Source organism: Echeneis naucrates, chromosome 4 (assembly GCF_900963305.1).
Source record: "Echeneis naucrates chromosome 4, fEcheNa1.1, whole genome shotgun sequence".
NCBI classification, from domain to species: Eukaryota; Metazoa; Chordata; class Actinopteri; order Carangiformes; family Echeneidae; genus Echeneis; species Echeneis naucrates.
In genome coordinates, this window is record NC_042514.1 from 15,133,577 (window position 1) to 15,151,032 (window position 17,456).

Below are 17,456 nucleotides of genomic sequence, written 5' to 3' on the forward strand. Positions count from 1 at the left end.
ATTTTCATGTGGTTATGAATCCATTCATTTGCGTTATTAAGAATACCTATTAACTAAAAAAACAAACAAACAAAAAAACTGAAAAATCTTTAATTTATTCTATATGACCCTTTTAATGCCACCAATGCAATCAGTCCAGACCATTAAAAATAAAAAGGCTGTACACTGCTTGTTGTTATCTAGTTCACATGAACAAATTTGGCTGCAGAGGGTTCGTTTTTCTTCCCCTTCATTCACTCTGGCATTAATATGGCTTTATTCTGGTGCCAAGTAGCCGGCCCTGGGCACTGAATGGTTCAACAAAACAAACAAAAACAAACTGTTTAATAGTAAATCAAATGGACAGGGGTCATACAATCAGTGATTCTCCCTACACCAGGGGTTTACAAAGTCCGGTCCAGAGGTGGATGTTAATTCATTTAATCCCTAACATGACGACTGGTCGTGCTACAAATTCTCTTATCTTAAAGTAAGAAAAGGAGCGGGAACCACTGCCTTATACAGCAACGTCTGTCTTAAGTGTGAATCACCATAACACACATTTGTGTATTAAACTTAGCAAATGGGTTTGTTTCTGACTTTTCGTTTTGTTAGTGTTTTTCGTGTAGACAGATCAGAAAACTAGCGTAAGGCAATCTGGATGGAATATAGCGACCCCCCCATCACTTTGGCTGTTGTAACACTCCATGCATGAGAAACAGGTGCAATAGCACGCCTGATAGCAGCACTGCCAGTAAGCTGGTACTTCCTTGGAGGGATTAGAGAGGAGCCAGCCAGCCAGCCCGCCCCCCGACACTGCAGCAACAGTTCACCGCCACCACTCAGCTCCAACAGGCCTTTCAGCTCACTAATGATTTGTGAATGTGACTACTTGTCTGCGTGCTTGTCCATCTATCTGTCCGTCATTGTTTACAAAATGTGCCGTCTCTTATATGACCCTTGTCTTTGAGCAAGTAGTAATTATTGATTTTATTTGACTTTTTTGCTGTATTTAACAGAATTTCTATGTTTTTTAACCCATGGTTTTTATATGATTTAATTTATTTATATTTATTTGAGATTTCCTTCATGCCTACTTACGCTATTGTATTCTAGGCCGTAGTGTGTGTTTTTGTTACATCACATATGATTGTGTGGATGTGATTTTCAAATGGTAGGGCACATATGTTGATGTACAGTATGACTGTATGAATCTTGCTATACCATTCTCATTCATTTGGGGCTTTTTTGTGAAACAGATGACTGAGTGCGTCATGGAGACACACACGGTCATTCTGGGAAAACATTGACTTCCATCTTGAAGGTCAATGATGCTCAGTTTCAGTACATTTCTGGCTAAAACAAGCTTTTCTTTGTTGAGAGACTGTAATGAGTGTCACTGTGTATGCGTAATGTGCCGTTCACCCACTCTAACATACACACTGCAGATAGAAATTGTGTATATTGACACTGTACAGATTATGTAAAAATGAGTATATACAGAAAGAATGAGGAAGCACCATATGTGACAGTGGATGTTGTGTGTGGAAATTATTGTAAGATGGTTTTCGTTTAATTTTCTTTTTTTACAATGCTAATTTTCTTCCAACTGGTGGAAGTCTGGTCTGTGGACACCCCAGGCTTCCACCCATCATATATTCAACTACCAGAAAGTGTTTTCAAGCCCTGATATCTTTAAACATGAAATTGATTCATATCCACAAAGAACTAATTTGTCAGGAGGAACACTTCCCATTTTTCAGTGTCTGGAAAAAAAAATTGGTGTCACGTGTCATTGAGATGATTGTCCACAGAAGCTGCATTATTATCTCCAAACCGGGCTGCTCACAAAGAGAAAACTAGCTACTAAGTTCAAGAAACACATTATGCCCCACTTGTAATTAGAACAACACCTCACATTTTGCGAAGCACTGAAGTGACACACAAAATGTATTTTAGAAACACCCGCAAGGGCAAGTGTGGAAATGATACTTCATCCTTACCTGCACTGATGTAATGTACAGGGTTTGCTCTTTTTTTGGTCAGGTCAGAATCTGCCTATGTGAAGAATTTTGTAGGCTTTTAGCCGTCAGGCAAACTTTCACAGCACCTCAAAAAAATGAAAAACGTAGACAGAAGTTCAACTCCACTTTCCATATTTCTGGACCCATGAAGAAAACGTCAAATGCAGTCCAACAGTATGGAGGAGTATCACACTGTTCAATGGTCAGACAAGCACTTTGTTTAAAGCAGACTGACAAGAATCACAGTCAGTTCAGTTTATATTTGTGGATTCCTTTAAAAATATGGATGGATTGGAAAACTATTCAGTTAGCTTAGCTTAGCTTTGCCAAAAAACACATTGCACTTTCAATTTTCTTAAACGCTGTCTTATTTACAGCTTGTGCGTTATTTTACATGAAAAGAATTAGAAACCTAAAATGGTTCCAACAGCTGCTCACAGTAGCTGTACATCGTCCTTATGACTCCCATTTCTACCCAAACCCCATGTGGTGTCCAGCACAACTAAAATAAAATGTTTCAGCTTAATCTTGTGCTCTGGAACATGCTGCCTTCTCCAGCCTTCATGTTAAGTCAGGAAATGTTTTGTTATGATGACGATCAGAAGATGTTTGATACGATGGTATCTCATGTTAGCTCATCTGTCCTTACAACCAATTACTTCAGAATTCTACCAGATCCCTCATTGACAAATTGACTTCTTTATGAGGTATGAGTGGAACACATTTTAGCTTTATTTCCTGTGAAATCACTTCAGAGAGAAGCAGCCCAGACTGAGATGTTGCAGCGTGTATGACTGTGAGAGTGTCTTTGTTTCATGTAAGTGATGGTTGTAGTAAGACCCAGCAAATCAAACAATTAGCATGCAAACATTGGGTCTCCATTCTCTCCAACTTGAATTTACTAAAACATGAGAATATAAAAGGAAAAAATACAGAATTTACAAAAAGGAAGTGTTAGAGTATTTAGGATTAAACATCCACTAAGAAAAAGTGTGAGCTCTTTTTAATCCGTTTTTCTGATTGTTTTTCTACTTGATTCCTACTAATGATGAATTGGTTGTTTGTGTTGATACTGTTCGTCCAGTGTAAAAAACGACAATGAAGAAAAGGTGTAAGACACTCGCTGCGAAAACTGCTCTTCACCTTGACGTCAACCCTCCAACTTTTTCAGTTGTATCTTTTGCCGTCTACTGTTATTGCTGTCAGAGACAAGTCTGGGAAGTGTAACGGACGTTGGTTTAATAAATTATTCAAATGTCAAACTAACAGCAGATGCTTTTTTTCCCCCCCACTGTGGACAACAACAAAAATTCAATGATGATGTTCAATGTTCAACTTTGAATAAATAGTTGTGATGCAAACTCTCACACTACTAATTACAAAACAAAATTTATTGTGCCATCATTTACACCATATTCATGAGCCAGACAGTGGAAACTGTATTTACAGAATTTTGTATGAGGATGACATTGAGTCCAAACTGACTACAGCTGTGAAAGACTAAATTACAAACTTTCCATTAAGTTCCAACTTTTTTCCTGCCAACTGCATTTCACTCAGAGGACACTTTAGTCTCACCTTGTTCACATGTTGCTGATGTGATCGACCATTGTGTCCGTGGATTTCCATTCTTCAACCAGCAGAGCACAGAATGGACGGAGTGTTTTCAGTGCTGCCTTCCACGTGTTAGGGTCTCGATCCCCCGGGTTCTTCCTGAGGTCAAGGGTCAGTCTGTGTCTGGGATGATCAGTCCGCAGTCTCTCAGCAAACTGCAACAACTCAGCAGGCTGAATGAAGTTGGAGCTGTCCGGAGCCAAAGACAGCGTGGGCAGATTTTCAGTGCATTAGTGTAACAATATTGGGACAGTAATCTAAGATGGCCTTACATTTTTGGTTTAAGTGAAATTTGTGTAGATTTTTAATGGACAGATTTATCACCTGTATTTTTGTGTATAGAAGTAACTGAGAAAGTGCCAGTATTTTAACCTTGAGATGAGACATGTCCATGTCCGCTTACTGTGCTGTGCAGCTCCTACCTGATGTTGAGTTGCTTCACTGAGCTTTTTGAAGATCCTGAGAACAGCTCTGCCAGGACACAAACATTCTTGGCTGTTGACAGATAGAGCGACAAATAATTTTATTTTAATATTTCTGCTTAGAAAGATTAAATTGAGACAGTCAACAAGAAGACATTTTTCTAGTAACTTTTCAATTATTTTTAATTCTCTTCTTTAGGTTGATGAAACAGACTCAGTACTCAATGATGTAATGTGTCATTTGCCCAGGATTGGCCAAACATCTGCAAATATCTGAATGAACTTCCAAGTGAAATTTTGATTATACTTTTGCACAATAAGGATTTCTTTACTCTTGCCTTTTGCAGCGGTGTGGTTCTCTGAAGAGAGGAGGAAGGAATAGGGCACCCAACAAATCAGTCAATTTTTAAGAAACAATCTTCATCTGGTACTCACTCATCTGTTTAGGTTTTAATTTTGATGAATGTGCTAAAAATGTGGCTTTTGTAGAGTTTAAAGCATAAGAACCCAGTTTAGAGTTTTGATTTACGGACAGATATCCCCAAGTCAAATCCTGAGACATGAAGGATGCAATTACCAAGCCGATTCTGAGCCAGGCCGAGTGTGTGGAGAGAAGGCACGGACTTTACAGCAGCCACCAACTCCTGCAGACTCTTCTCCTTATCGTCCCACTGCTCAAGAAGACGGCAGTCATTACAGTGCAGCTCTGAGAGATGGAGAGGAAAAAGACTCCACTGATGCCCGTTCTGTGTCATGAAAAAGGAGAAGAGTCTAATTTGTCAGACACGGCTTATTCTCCTTTTCTTACCTTCTAACTTGCAATCCTTCAGTAGGTTTAAGATCTCTGGGAGACAATCTGAGAGCTTCATGTCTTCCAAGGTGAGACTTCTCAAGCAGAGCGTGACCTCTAAAATGTGGTCACATATCATTAATGGCAGCACTTCATGGTACATTTGCTTTACTGTCAATTTTTTTTTTTTTTTTGGAAAAGACCAAAAACAAGGTGTTGGTTCATCCCGACCCTGATTTCTAATGAGTAATTTTAGATTTTACAGAAGAAATATTGCATCTGCTGCTTCCCCACTTTACTTTTTATCATCATTACATTGTTAGTCTGAAATGGTACTTGATTAATTCAGGATTGTTTCATTGACTTCTATCCTCTTACAATCTATAATGCCCTATTCTTTGTTTTATTTTCATTTAGGCAGTCAGACATTCAAAACGACATGGCAATACCTGAGAGAGTGGTGAAGAGAGGGCTGAGAGAGGAGCCAGTTGGTAATCTCATCCCGGTAATATGAAGAGAGGTGAGATGAGGAGTACGTCTCAGCACAGATGTAATGATTTGCAGATCTGTTTGGAGTTCAGTTAGTTTGACTGTCAGCTTCTGTAGTGGCAGCTCTGCTGAAAACAGATCAGAACACAGGTTGGTATTTCATGAACTACACAGCTGTGGTATTCATTCATCTTCTGGCATGGAACTGTGTTTTGCCTGATTGTCGTTCACCGAGACCTTGAAATGTTACGCCAAAAGCAGACAACCTACTACAGAGTCAATATTTTCAAATCAATGGTATTGCAGCAAAATGTTTGATCCCTTGTTACACAACACTCACATCTGGAAGGTGTTGCCATGTTGTCTCTCCCTGTCTGTTTTCACTTATGGCTGTAAGCAATGTTTGGCCTTCATTGGTTTCACACCGCAGGAAAAGCCTATTAGTGGAGCAGCTACAGTGAATAAGTGAGTTGTGTTGAAGGTAGATATTGCCAAAGTTGCCTTTAACATCACAATCTCTCAGTGAAATGACTAAAACCCCAAAATCTTATTAATAAGTTCATTTTTTTGATCCAGCACACAATGAACAAAAAAAAAAAGAAAAAAAAAAAAAAGAAGGTGAAGCCTGCAACTGCTAAGCTAAAGTAACGAGCAAATCTGTGTAAATAAGTGTTTAATATTAAAGTTAAAGGTTTGGACAAGGATGCAGATATTACATATACCCCTCTGTCTCCTCCACCTCAGATGACCTTACATTTCTCTGGAATGAATGGAATTACATTACAAAATTTGTAATTATTTCACTTGAACTACGATTTGTAAACTTCCCACCCAAGATTTATCCCAAATCTTAACACTCAACAGCCGCGCAAACAAAAGCAGTCAAGCATTTTGATGTGGATGCATATATTAGCCTGGAACCTCAAATAACTAAATATAGTTTAGCTCATATTTAAAATAAGCCAATATCCTTTTATCAGATCAATATTACAAACAAATACTGTTAGTATGCCTGTTCACTTCAAGTGTTACTTTACTTTGAATGAAGATTGACAGCACCTGAGTTTTCTGATTCAGCTATCCTGGGATGATGAGGTGGAAAGTCCGGTCGGCAGACTACAGTCTGGATCTCTACATGCAGGGACATCACTTCTGGGCTTGCATTGAGCAGAGTCTCCATGAGTTTGGTGTAAGGCAGGATGCCAATGTTGATGTCACGGAGAGAGCTGTGGGAACTCTCAGACAGCTGCTTCAGAGCTCGAGCCAGGCCCAACACGTCACTGTCCCTAAAGGTTGCTAGAGAACAAACAAATAATTGCTGCACAACTGAACAAATTCAGTGCATACAATATATTAGAGTTTACAGTGGCCTTGTACTTTAATTTCTGCGCATGCGATGTATTCATTCATCTCCTGACAGTTCCAATCTGTAGTCAAGCTGTTTTTATCAGTCCTAATCCCACTTTCAAAACAACAGATTCATTATTCCGCTTATTTGCAGATTAATAAACAAACTTACATAAACTGTGAAGAGATAGAGAGCAAAGGCAGAAAAATGTGGGCAGAGCAGAATTCAGCACTCGAAGAGAGTCAGAGCCACAATATCTCATTTCCAAGCGATGAATCTGTCCCCATTGACACGCCCCAGCTGAAAGACCATCACATGGAAGGTAGATCTGACAGAGAGCCTGTGGATCTACAGTCATGTCTGTTTTTCCAGATTCTTCCTGCATAGAATCCAAATCCATCTTGGAGCGTTTGTGTGGAGTAACGTCATCGTATTCATCTCTTGAAGTCCTGGTGTCAAGACGGGCACCGCAATCTGCTGTATCTGCCAATGCTGAGGCTGCGTGCGAAACACAGCCTTCCTTTTTGCTCTGCATGAGGTTCTTAAATTCAGGACTTACATGCTGAGATCCCCTTCCATGTAGGAGCCATGCCAGCGTGATGGGGCAATCAACGTCTATTACAATTTCTTGAGCCACCCCGTGGTCCAGTAGGCGATGGAGAACATACAGTGCAGTTTGTGTGATACTCTTTGATAGATCAATGGACTGCGTTACACCAACACTCCTGATACGCTCCTCTAGGAGGTTCAGAAGAGGTCGCTGGTCAGCAGTTAGACTTTGAAGGGCCACACTTGGCGTGAGTAAAAAATGTTTGATACATTTAGCTGCAGCGATAATGAAAGATTGGGTGTTCAAATTTGTGCTGTTTCTGTTGACGAAGGGGCTTCTGATGCCGTAAAATACAAGAATAAAAAGCATCCTCATAACTTCATGCTTGGCATCTTCTTCTGTATGAAAGTCGGCTGCCTGAAACGTAGCACAGACAAATGTCCCAAATGTGGTAAATGTTACTCTATATTATATTTTTCATTAAAAAAGGAAGCATTACACTTACTCGGTTGGGTCCACACAAATCCCGCAGAATTCCAGCCCATCCAGACAGAGTTGATATCCCTGAGAGAAAACAAAATATGAAATCCTCTATTCAAATTAAACCCGTACTGTCGCTACAATCCTAACTCTTACAGTTACCTCTCAGATTTAGCTGCGGTTGTAGTTCATCCAGCTGACACACAGTCAAATGAGGAAGGAGCCCTTTAATGAGAGGCACTGGAAGATCTGTGACAGATAAGTTACAGCATCTCAGCCATGGACACAATCTCCTTCAGCATCAGTGATCGACCATTAAAAACACTCAACAAAACGCCATCATTAGGAATTATTAAAACTGACTGCACCCTGCTTGACAAACTAATCAGTCACTTGTGTGTAAAGTACAGGTCTGGAATAAAAGTTTTCATATGAACTCACTTTTGAGGTTTCGGGGACCTGATTCGAAATAAATAGCATAGTGAAATGTTGTCTGGGCATATTTGCAGAAAAGGATAGCCGGTCGCTTTCTAAATGATCAAACGAGTTGAGTGTGACTGTGTCCTCACTCTGAAGTCGTGTTAGCTACATGAGCTACATGAGCTACATGAGCTACAGTCAGCCTCAGCGCAAATATTCGACACGTACCAAGAACAGCGTTAATGTCAAGAGCAGCAAAATGTTTCCTGACAGCATGATAACAGATCTCCTTCAGGCACATCTTCGGCTCTGTCGGCTTTGTTCTGTGGGCTGTCTCACACATGGTTCGTTCAGTTAAATTGTTAGGACAGATGTCCCCTCTCACCAGGTCCAGTCAGTGCTGGTCGCTGTCTTATGATGTCAGCGCTCTTACTCCACAGTAAACCTTTTATACAATTTTACAATAATACAATATTATACAGTTAAAAATCGAGGCGGGTGAAATGACTGCAGTAATCACTATTGTTTTATCGGCCCGGTTCAGTTTAGACCTGAATAAAACCACGTGACCCTGCATTTTTTTTTAACTTGTTCAGTCGCGACAGTATGACGCAGGCGCGTCGTGAGAGAGAACGTGTTAGAAGACCACGGACAGATTCCAACAGCAACTAACATCATTAATAGTTTTAAAGTTACATCGACGGAAATACAAAGAGCGGCAATACATCAAGAGCTGTTGCACCCGTTTCCAAAGCCAGTTTAGTCTGACCCAGTACAGTGAAAACACACCCACACTGGCTCCAAATCTGAGGCCAAACACTTTTTTATGGATTTATCTGAATTAGCAGGTGTACATATGTTAAACAGAGATTAATGCATACAGACTGAGCTCCTTTCAGCCGCCACTGACTTTCACTGACAGTGGACTGTGAGGAGTGATGGCCACACTTTACAAAAAAGTGATTAGTTATCCTTAGTAGTTGTCTTCGTGTGAGTTTCCATGCTCAGGAGAAAATCCAGTTTTTGGCCAAAGTATGTCTGACTCCACAACAATATGTGGGACTGTAACATTTTCAACTGGTGGGAATAAAGCCACATCTGGGCATCCCTTTTAAACAGAAATCTGTCACCAATCATTCATACATATCTAATAAAGTCAGTCCTTTATTCTTTCTGCTTTGATAAAATATTCAACAGAAAATATAGATAATAAATAAATATCACTATATACACAAGGGGCAGTATGGCAGGCAGCCTGGAGCATTTCTCCTGCTATACTGCACCCTTCTGTTCCTCATGAGAGCGCTGGTAGAAGACAAAGGACACAGCAGCATCCCAGGAGGCTTTCAACACTTGGTCCTTAAGGCCCTTCTTGCTGAAGCAGTGGTTCCACTGGGAAAGGTCACTGGTGCAGTCAGATTCATCTGCAGGTGGCCGAACTTCTCTGCCATTTACACAGCGGTGGCAGTGAAACCTAAGGAGGGCAACGAAGATGCTTCAATGTACGATGTACATTATGATCATACATTCCCGAGATGTGAAATATTTGAAACTGTAGATAAAATACTTCAGCAGTACAGTGTGTGTACGCTGTGCTTGGTGTGAATTTTATACAGGTTTCACATGCACAAGTTTCTAATGTAACTTTCTCTGACGTTAAAACATCATCTCTCTTTTTATCGTATCAGACATATTTAATGTCTTGCTGTAGCAGTGCTCTCTGCCATTATGAAACTGTGGGTTAGCTTTGAATGTCTGATTTCAAAGTTAATCCTGGATATGTCTTTTACTCAGGGAATGTCGCAATTCTCACCATAAACATTTAAGCACTGAATAACAGAGGTTTCTCTGTCATATTGGTCAGATCATGAGGTCCGATTGTTGTTATTTTCGTGCACTAGATATTGACCATGCGAGAGCTAGAGGAAAAATCCTACTGAACTTTGCTGTGTCATATTAATTTGAATTTGAGGGGTGAGTTTAGATTTACTGTCTATACTTATAAAGTTAATCAGTTCTCAGCAATCACATACATTTCTTTTACCTGTCATGTGTGTCACTAATGGTCTCTTCATTAAGAGTAAAGAGTTCTTTAAGTACACCCAGCGAGAAGTGACGCTCTACATCCGTCTCCTCATCCACCACACAGCTGCTCAGGGCTTTCTTATGGGCCTGCCTCTGCAGAATCTTCTCCTCAATTGTTCCTGTCTGTAAACAAAGATGTGCAAGTTTGGTATGAAACTATGCATCGTCCAACATGTCCTTGCTGCCCTGGCACATCTAATATGATAATGCATTAAAAGTCATATATTAATTTATTGAACTGACAGAGAGCAGTCTGTAGATATAGCATGTCTTTTTCTGGCCGTCTCGCCACACTCGTGCCATTGCTTGCTCATCATTGGCTGGATTCCAGTCAGGATCAAACATCACTAAGCGATTGGCACCAATCAAATTCAGACCACATCCACCGGCCTTGCTGCTCAGCATGAAGATGAACTCTGGGCTCTGAGAAGTAAAATAATTCAGATGCTAGTTAACTGCTTCTCAAAGGTTATACAGTCATTTAAAAGAAAGAAAGACTCACAGTTGAACTGTTGAACCTTTCCACAATCTTGGCTCTTTTCTTAATGGACATGGTGCCATCCAGTCGAACATATGGGTAGCTGTAAAAGGCCAAGAGAGTGTTGTTTTTTTATTTAAAGGGATAAATCATATAGCATACCCAATTAAATGGTGGTTTGCTAAAGATCACCTCCTAGCTCTGCACAGCTTTTCAAAGAGATCCATGGTTTGAGTGTAGTTGGAGATGAGCACCACTTTGTCACTTGTTGTTGTCCTTGTTAATGCTAGGATGTAATCAAGAACCAGCATCTTTCCTGGAAAAAGAGGGACATTTTCAATGAATAGAAACATGACAGTTGACAGACAGACACCTGAGTGTTTCAAAAGAGATGCCAAGTTGTTACAACATCAGCCTGGATGCAAATTCAGCCCCAGTTACCCCTTTGTCTGCCCCCACATTTACTTTCATTCTCTGCTGTCTTTATCTAGTAAGGCTGAACTGCTACATGAATAAAAGCTACCAAGACTGGTTTCGTTCACTTTGGAGGAGAAAAAAAAAAAAACCTTTCTAACATTGATCATTATAATTTGTTATGGCAAACTTGCAAACAATTGGTACTTGTTTTAAATTTCAAGTCCAGGACTCCCTCTTTTGACTAGGTTTCAGTCTTCACTTCCTCAGAGAAAATGTTTAAATCCCCTACATGCTCCACTGAGTGCAGGTGCACTGAACAACAAATCTTCAGTGAGCACAAAGATGATTCAGAGCTATAATGTGGGAACATAACGTAAACGACTTGTGTCAATAACTTAACGGAACATCAGGTGAACACAGTAGCTCCAATTATAAACAATATACATGGTGTTTTGCTATGGTTTTGTCTCTGCTCTTTTTGGAATCCTCCTGAAAACAAAAGGTTCATCAGTTCTGTTCTGTGCACTTAAAAAGCGAAAGGAAGAACATGGGAAAAACCTTATAATTCCCAGGGGATGTAGTGCCCTTGCCACCATTGGTAGGAAGACGCCGTACCAGCAGCCCCATCAGGTTTAAATTATATTTCAGCTGAACCTTAACTACATATGTCATGAAGCAGCAGTAGACTGTAGTATTTATACACCATGAGAGCTGGACTGAGCTCTGTTGTGCATTTTCTTACCAGACAGCTGAGGCTCCACAACTTTGGTAGAGTAGTCAGGTGGAAACAGATTCAGAGCTCCCTCAAAACCCTCCTCGCCCTCAACACACTTCTCATAGATAAGTGCAGGATCTGGGGGACAACAAATTAGTGGTTTCGTCAAGTGGCAGATGATTTTGAACGTGTGTGTGTGTGGGTACTATATGATTGATGATTGATGAAAAAATATATCTCAGCTTCATTTTCCCTTCAAGTTTTTTATTGAACTTGTGGGATAAAATGTTTCTTGAGAAACTGACAGTTAGGACAAACTTATGTTTATATCATCATGTTCAGGTTTTACTGTGTTTATTGCCATCATGTTGTTGTTAAAAGGTTTAAGCACTTACGATTGCACAGTTTCTTCAGTGACGTGATGGAGGACAGGGCAGACACACTAATTTTGCCCTCCTGTAATGTTCTTACAGATTTGGCCTTTCTCAGGAAGTGTTTATAGAGCTCTGTCTGCAGAGGAGTTAGCCTGCAAGGACACAGCCACGGTCATGTTTAAATCAAAGCACTCTGCAAATGATATACCGACAACATTATGAATTCTAGCTTAAACTTGGAATGTTTTTAGGTTCTGCTGCTGAAACTGGAACATCTAAAAAGTATGTACATGTGTACGATTTGTGACAAACACCTACAATATATTGTCATGCCAACAATTTAACAAGAAACAAACAAACATTACAGCTTTCTTTTTTCTTTAAATCTTCTCAGAGAAATGGATCAACCTACCTGCAACACACAACTTGCTCAATTTTCACTGGAAGATATTTGGACAAGATATCAGATGTTCTTCTTATCAAACACCTGGTGAGGCAGAAAACATCAGTTTTACAGAGGGAAAGAAATCCCAATGAGTGAAAAATCTGGGAAAAGTCTGCACTCATCACAATTCAGTGGATAATATGGAGAAAATCTTCATAATGTGAGCAATTCAGAAGGGACCAGCACCTGTTGACAATGCTGATCAGCTCTTTGAGTTTCTCCTCTCCAACCTCTCGGTCTCTTTCACTGGCATCTGCATCTCGACCCCTAAGGATGGGAAGCTCAAATCGTTTTTTAAACTCCTGTGCCGTACCTGCCACAAAGGTAATAAATAAATAAATAAATAAATGCGGAGAGTTTGCCTATTTTGTGCATCTAGATCAATGCTTACCGAGAATCCCAGCATTCACAAAGTGGACTAGGCTGAAGTACTCCAGCAGGTCGTTCTGGATGGGTGTGCCTGATATCAGCACTCTCCTCTGGGCTCTCATGGCATTTAAGGCCTGGTATGTCTGATTGTCTGAGTTCTTTAGCCGATGGCCCTGCACACACACAAATATTAAAGTTACACTACTGAGAAAACAATCAGTGAGACTTCTACAGTGTGATGAAGAGGATGCAGTACCTCGTCACAGATTACAAGTCCAACTTGGCCTTTGTGCAGCACCTCAGCATGGAGTCGAAATGTCTCATATGAAATGATCAGGACTGGTGTAGGGACTCTCAAACCATGCTGAGAGATGAAGTTCACTACAAGTTGAAGGAAAACAATCCAATTAACATTTTCTTTTTACTGTATTATAAATAAAGACACTGGTATACACAAAAAGCAACGGCCAATGACGACTGCTTATGATTTGTGTGACCCTGTGATATTTAGCCAAATTTCAAAGTGCCCACTGACAGGAACACCTGTTAAGCACCAAAGGAAGGTCATCAGATTAAGATGTCCAGATCAAATCAGTGGATTTTAAAGATAGACCCAAGAGAGTTTCAAGTCTTGAAGTCTTTTAATTAAGTGACTGAAATCAAGTTTAGATTTGATTATTTTCATTTGATGCATTATGTTGGAAACAGAGCTGGTATTTGCTTTGTTTTTTACTTTTGGCTTAATATTAGTGGTGATATAATGTGTGAATCAAAGAACAACACAGATGATGGTTTGATTATTAAAAGAGGCAATTATCCAATAGGACATTGTGCATGATGTTTCAAAATGTAAATAAAAGAAACATTTTAATTCCGTATACTTGTTTGACTAGCCATCGCATTGAAAAAGACATTAAAATGAGTAAAACACAAAGATCAGGCTCCTTCTGATCAACCTGTTGGTACATTACAAGGTACAAAGATCCCCAGATTTGTATGATCTTTTATGTGGGCATCAATACTGAGACAGGAGGAGAGGTAATGTACCTAGATCTCTATCGATGTTTTCCTTTGAACCTCCATCGATGGCAACTGGCGTAATGCGTCCTCCCAACCACTTTGCTACTTCATTGTACCAGTTGCGAACTAGACTGGAAGGTGAAACCACAATGGCCTTGTCTATCTCTGGCTTAGCATCAGGGCTTTGGCGCAGCAAAGTCCACATAAGGGTGATACATTGCAAAGTCTTCCCCAGGCCCATCTCATCAGCCATGATGCAGCCATATGATCCTGAGATGCGTCTGCCCGTCACACACTCCCAGAGGAATTTCACCCCCTTCAGAAATCAAAGACATTCAGGTTTCATGTGAAAGAAATATATTTTACTTTATGTACTTGCTTCTCATGGTTCTTCGTAACCCCTCTTACTGATGAAGGTGTTTAGAAGTAAGAGCTTGTGAGAAGACCATAATCAGCACATTATGTAGCAGATTCAGATCAGTGTTGATTTAGCATGCCTTGGTCCTCGCTGGCAGCATCCTGATCTAATGCAGGTAATATACTGACTATGCAAGGCTACATCCCAAAACCTCTCAATTAATGACCAGGGCTATCACTTCTACTTGTGTTTGTTTTGTGTTTGTCTACTATGTTGAGGTCAAGATTGAACTGGCCTCTCATCTTTCCAGAGATACACAAGTGTAGATCTTAATTAAAGCAGATATGGAAATTCTATTCTCACTTGGATCAGTAAAGAAAATAAATCTTTTACCTCTCTCTGGTGGGGTCTGAGCACTTTTCCTAAAACTGGATCCACAACAACATGGACTGGTAGTTTTTCTCTACACAGGAAAAAGACAGGTCCTGTTAAACATTTTTACCATGGTCAAGTCAACTACATATGGTCACTTCTGTTCAAATTGCATATGCTGGTGAATTTTGAAGTATAAAGCCATTCCTCTGCTCTGATACTTTCCATTTTTGTTCACTTAAAAAAAAAAAGAATGCAGTTGTGGTGTGTTCAAAGTAATTCCTTCCTCACCTCAGTGATCTCATTTTGCATACACACACACACACACACACACGTATGTCAGTGCAGCTGCATTCATCTTAACTATGAGTATTATCTAATAGCCGCACAACTTATTTTCAGAAATACATTTGATCCGCATAAATAATTTAATGGGACTGCTCTTAACTTTCTCTTAAACCAATGTCATTCATTTTGTAAACTCTTTCAAATTGTACTGAAACAAGGTTAATAATTTCTACTCAATCACTTGCTTCTATTTGGGGAGAGTTAACCAAGTAAGAGATGATGAAACCTATTGATTTGAACCTACTTGTCAGCTTTGATTAGGTCATGAGCACTCAGGGTTGGGGGATCATACAGAACCAAAGCATCCTCTGCATAGGGATCATGAAGGGCTTTCCTTACTCCTGCACGCTTGAGACCAAGCACCCTGATTCCCAGCGAGCCTGTGACAGATTCACCAAGAGAGCAGGTGAAATAGTCCTTGTAGTATGTAGTAATCACAACACAAAAGGGGAGCAAGTGATAAGAAAATTGTTACCTGTGTAATTTGGAATGGGTATCTTAAACGGCTTGGAGAGGATACTTCTAATAAACGCCTCCTGTAGAAAGGATTTTAAATATTTGACTGTGCCAGTGGCATCGAATTGTGATCATTGGTGTCACCAGCAAAGTGTATGCAAAGGTTAAACTTGATAGTCCTCAACAATGCTTACATGTTTGTCCCCATCCATAGAAGCGGGACGGTTGTGGAGCTGAGTCTGAGGCTTTCTGAAGGGGGAGATATGGTTTTCTCTGTCCGCTCCATCACCCTTTGTTCTTTTATCCTGTGAAAAATGATTAATCCTTTAGAGCAATTATTACAAACATTTGTTAACACTCGTGATTTTTTTTTTTTTTTTCGTTTTCAAAACAAACCAGATCTGGAGAAAGTAGTTTTCTTGATATTATGAAGAAAACCCATTTGGGCCTCATTTATCCATTCCCTATATGTTGGACCATTTGGACCAAATCAGCGAAAAAGGAAAACACATGATTTCCGATGACAGCTGAATTGTGCTGCAGGTGACAGACACGTAAACATGTAACGCGGTTTCATCTGTGAATGGCTTTACTCACACTCCTACATGTCCACTCTTCGTCTTCGCCGGAAGTCCCTGCTTGCTTTCGTTTAGCGACTTGACTGGGAGCAAGACTGCGTCTCTGCGAAAAGCATTTGAAATGTTTACCCTAAAGGACAGTAACAGTCGGAAGCGTCGTGGAAATCAACCATCAAACTTGGCTTGCCCACCATCTTTATTTTGCTCCCTGATGAATCCGTCTGTTGACTCGGCAGGTTACCCAGAAACAGGCGCAGGCTCGACCGCTTCACGGCCGGGAGGAGACGCCCATGTCCGTCTGTGAGCTCCCAGAAAGAGTAAGTGAAGGGTAAGCTCGGGTGTCAGGCTAAAGATTTTATTCACGCACTACCGTAACTTCCCCATGGCAGAGATTTACGCCGGGTTGCCATTCAAATTCGCGCTAAATGTTACACAAACACGGAGCTACGGCAAGTCTGAAAGGTCAAACAGACTGCCGCGCGGTTGCTGTGGCGTTCAACGTACTGCGATCTTATTCATTATCTTTTTCATGTTACATACTTTTTCACCAATATCAAGTCAAAGAGCTAATATTTTTTAACATCCAATTGGATAAATGATCTAATAATAATTTACTCAAAAATCTACATACATACATGTATATGAGGAAACATTTTTGACATTTCCATTTAGACCATTTATAAATATTAATTGGTTGCTTATATTTTTATATACCAGTTCCTTATTTATTTATTTTTTTAGCACAGAGAGTAAGCTTCGTCACTGTAGAACTGGGCGCCAAGGTAATGCCTTACAGAGAGATTGGTCTTAAAGCCAAGTACAACCTTTACCTGTCTGAGATCAGTTATGATATTGCAGCAGTATGCACATGTGCAGACGTGCACATTAAGGAATCCAGAGAGGGATCCCTGACAGAAACAGCACTCTTCATACTAAGTGCATCATTCCAATACTACAGCACATCGAACATTATTGGACTGTCTGACCTTAGTTCAACTTGAAGTGTCACTGATCTTTGAGAGATGTCTTATGAATTTCGTATGTCTTTATATATTTTTTAACTTCTTTTGTTATCTAGAGTTATCTAATTCTTTATTTATTGTTTTGTTCCGCTTTAATTAGAAATTGTATTTTCAGATTGCACATTTTAAATGTTTAAATTTTTATCTTGAAAAGATACTAATGTGCACTAGTGAACTTAAAAATGTTTTCATTTCACATTTTTTGTTGATGATTTATTATACAAGTGTGATGAATGCTGAGTGGATAGGCTCCCTGTGAACTTTTGCCTAGAAGACAGACTGCTGATGATAATCCATACTTTT

At 39.9% G+C, this 17,456-nt stretch overlaps 2 protein-coding genes across 3 annotated transcripts; both read right to left on the reverse strand.

The window, feature by feature from the left end:
- Nucleotides 1-3,373: 3,373 nt before the first annotated feature.
- lrrc41 (leucine rich repeat containing 41) lies at nucleotides 3,374-8,587 on the reverse strand. Of its 2 annotated transcripts, none has more exons than XM_029500435.1 (10): nucleotides 8,345-8,587; nucleotides 7,859-7,945; nucleotides 7,722-7,780; nucleotides 6,838-7,633; nucleotides 6,378-6,614; nucleotides 5,279-5,446; nucleotides 4,848-4,946; nucleotides 4,617-4,745; nucleotides 4,040-4,112; nucleotides 3,374-3,806 (listed from the first exon to the last, which is right to left on the reverse strand). In XM_029500435.1, exons 1-10 carry the CDS (start codon nucleotides 8,457-8,459, stop codon nucleotides 3,587-3,589), a joined length of 1,983 nt encoding a protein of 660 aa, XP_029356295.1. In that variant the 5' UTR covers nucleotides 8,460-8,587; the 3' UTR covers nucleotides 3,374-3,586. The 2 variants fall into 2 exon arrangements, with proteins under 2 accessions (XP_029356295.1, XP_029356296.1); XM_029500436.1 differs by having other exon boundaries at nucleotides 5,279-5,443; nucleotides 8,345-8,586.
- A 371-nt stretch (nucleotides 8,588-8,958) lies between these two features.
- Nucleotides 8,959-16,500, reverse strand: rad54l (RAD54 like). Its single transcript, XM_029500378.1, has 18 exons — nucleotides 16,323-16,500; nucleotides 16,151-16,234; nucleotides 15,748-15,858; nucleotides 15,573-15,633; nucleotides 15,342-15,477; nucleotides 14,771-14,840; nucleotides 14,047-14,335; nucleotides 13,256-13,380; nucleotides 13,022-13,172; nucleotides 12,817-12,943; nucleotides 12,598-12,672; nucleotides 12,207-12,337; nucleotides 11,839-11,949; nucleotides 10,872-10,995; nucleotides 10,704-10,782; nucleotides 10,445-10,624; nucleotides 10,161-10,324; nucleotides 8,959-9,590 (listed from the first exon to the last, which is right to left on the reverse strand). The coding sequence occupies exons 1-18, from the start codon at nucleotides 16,323-16,325 to the stop codon at nucleotides 9,389-9,391; spliced, it is 2,223 nt and encodes a 740-aa protein (XP_029356238.1). The 5' UTR covers nucleotides 16,326-16,500; the 3' UTR covers nucleotides 8,959-9,388.
- Between the last annotated feature and the right edge of the window lie 956 nt (nucleotides 16,501-17,456).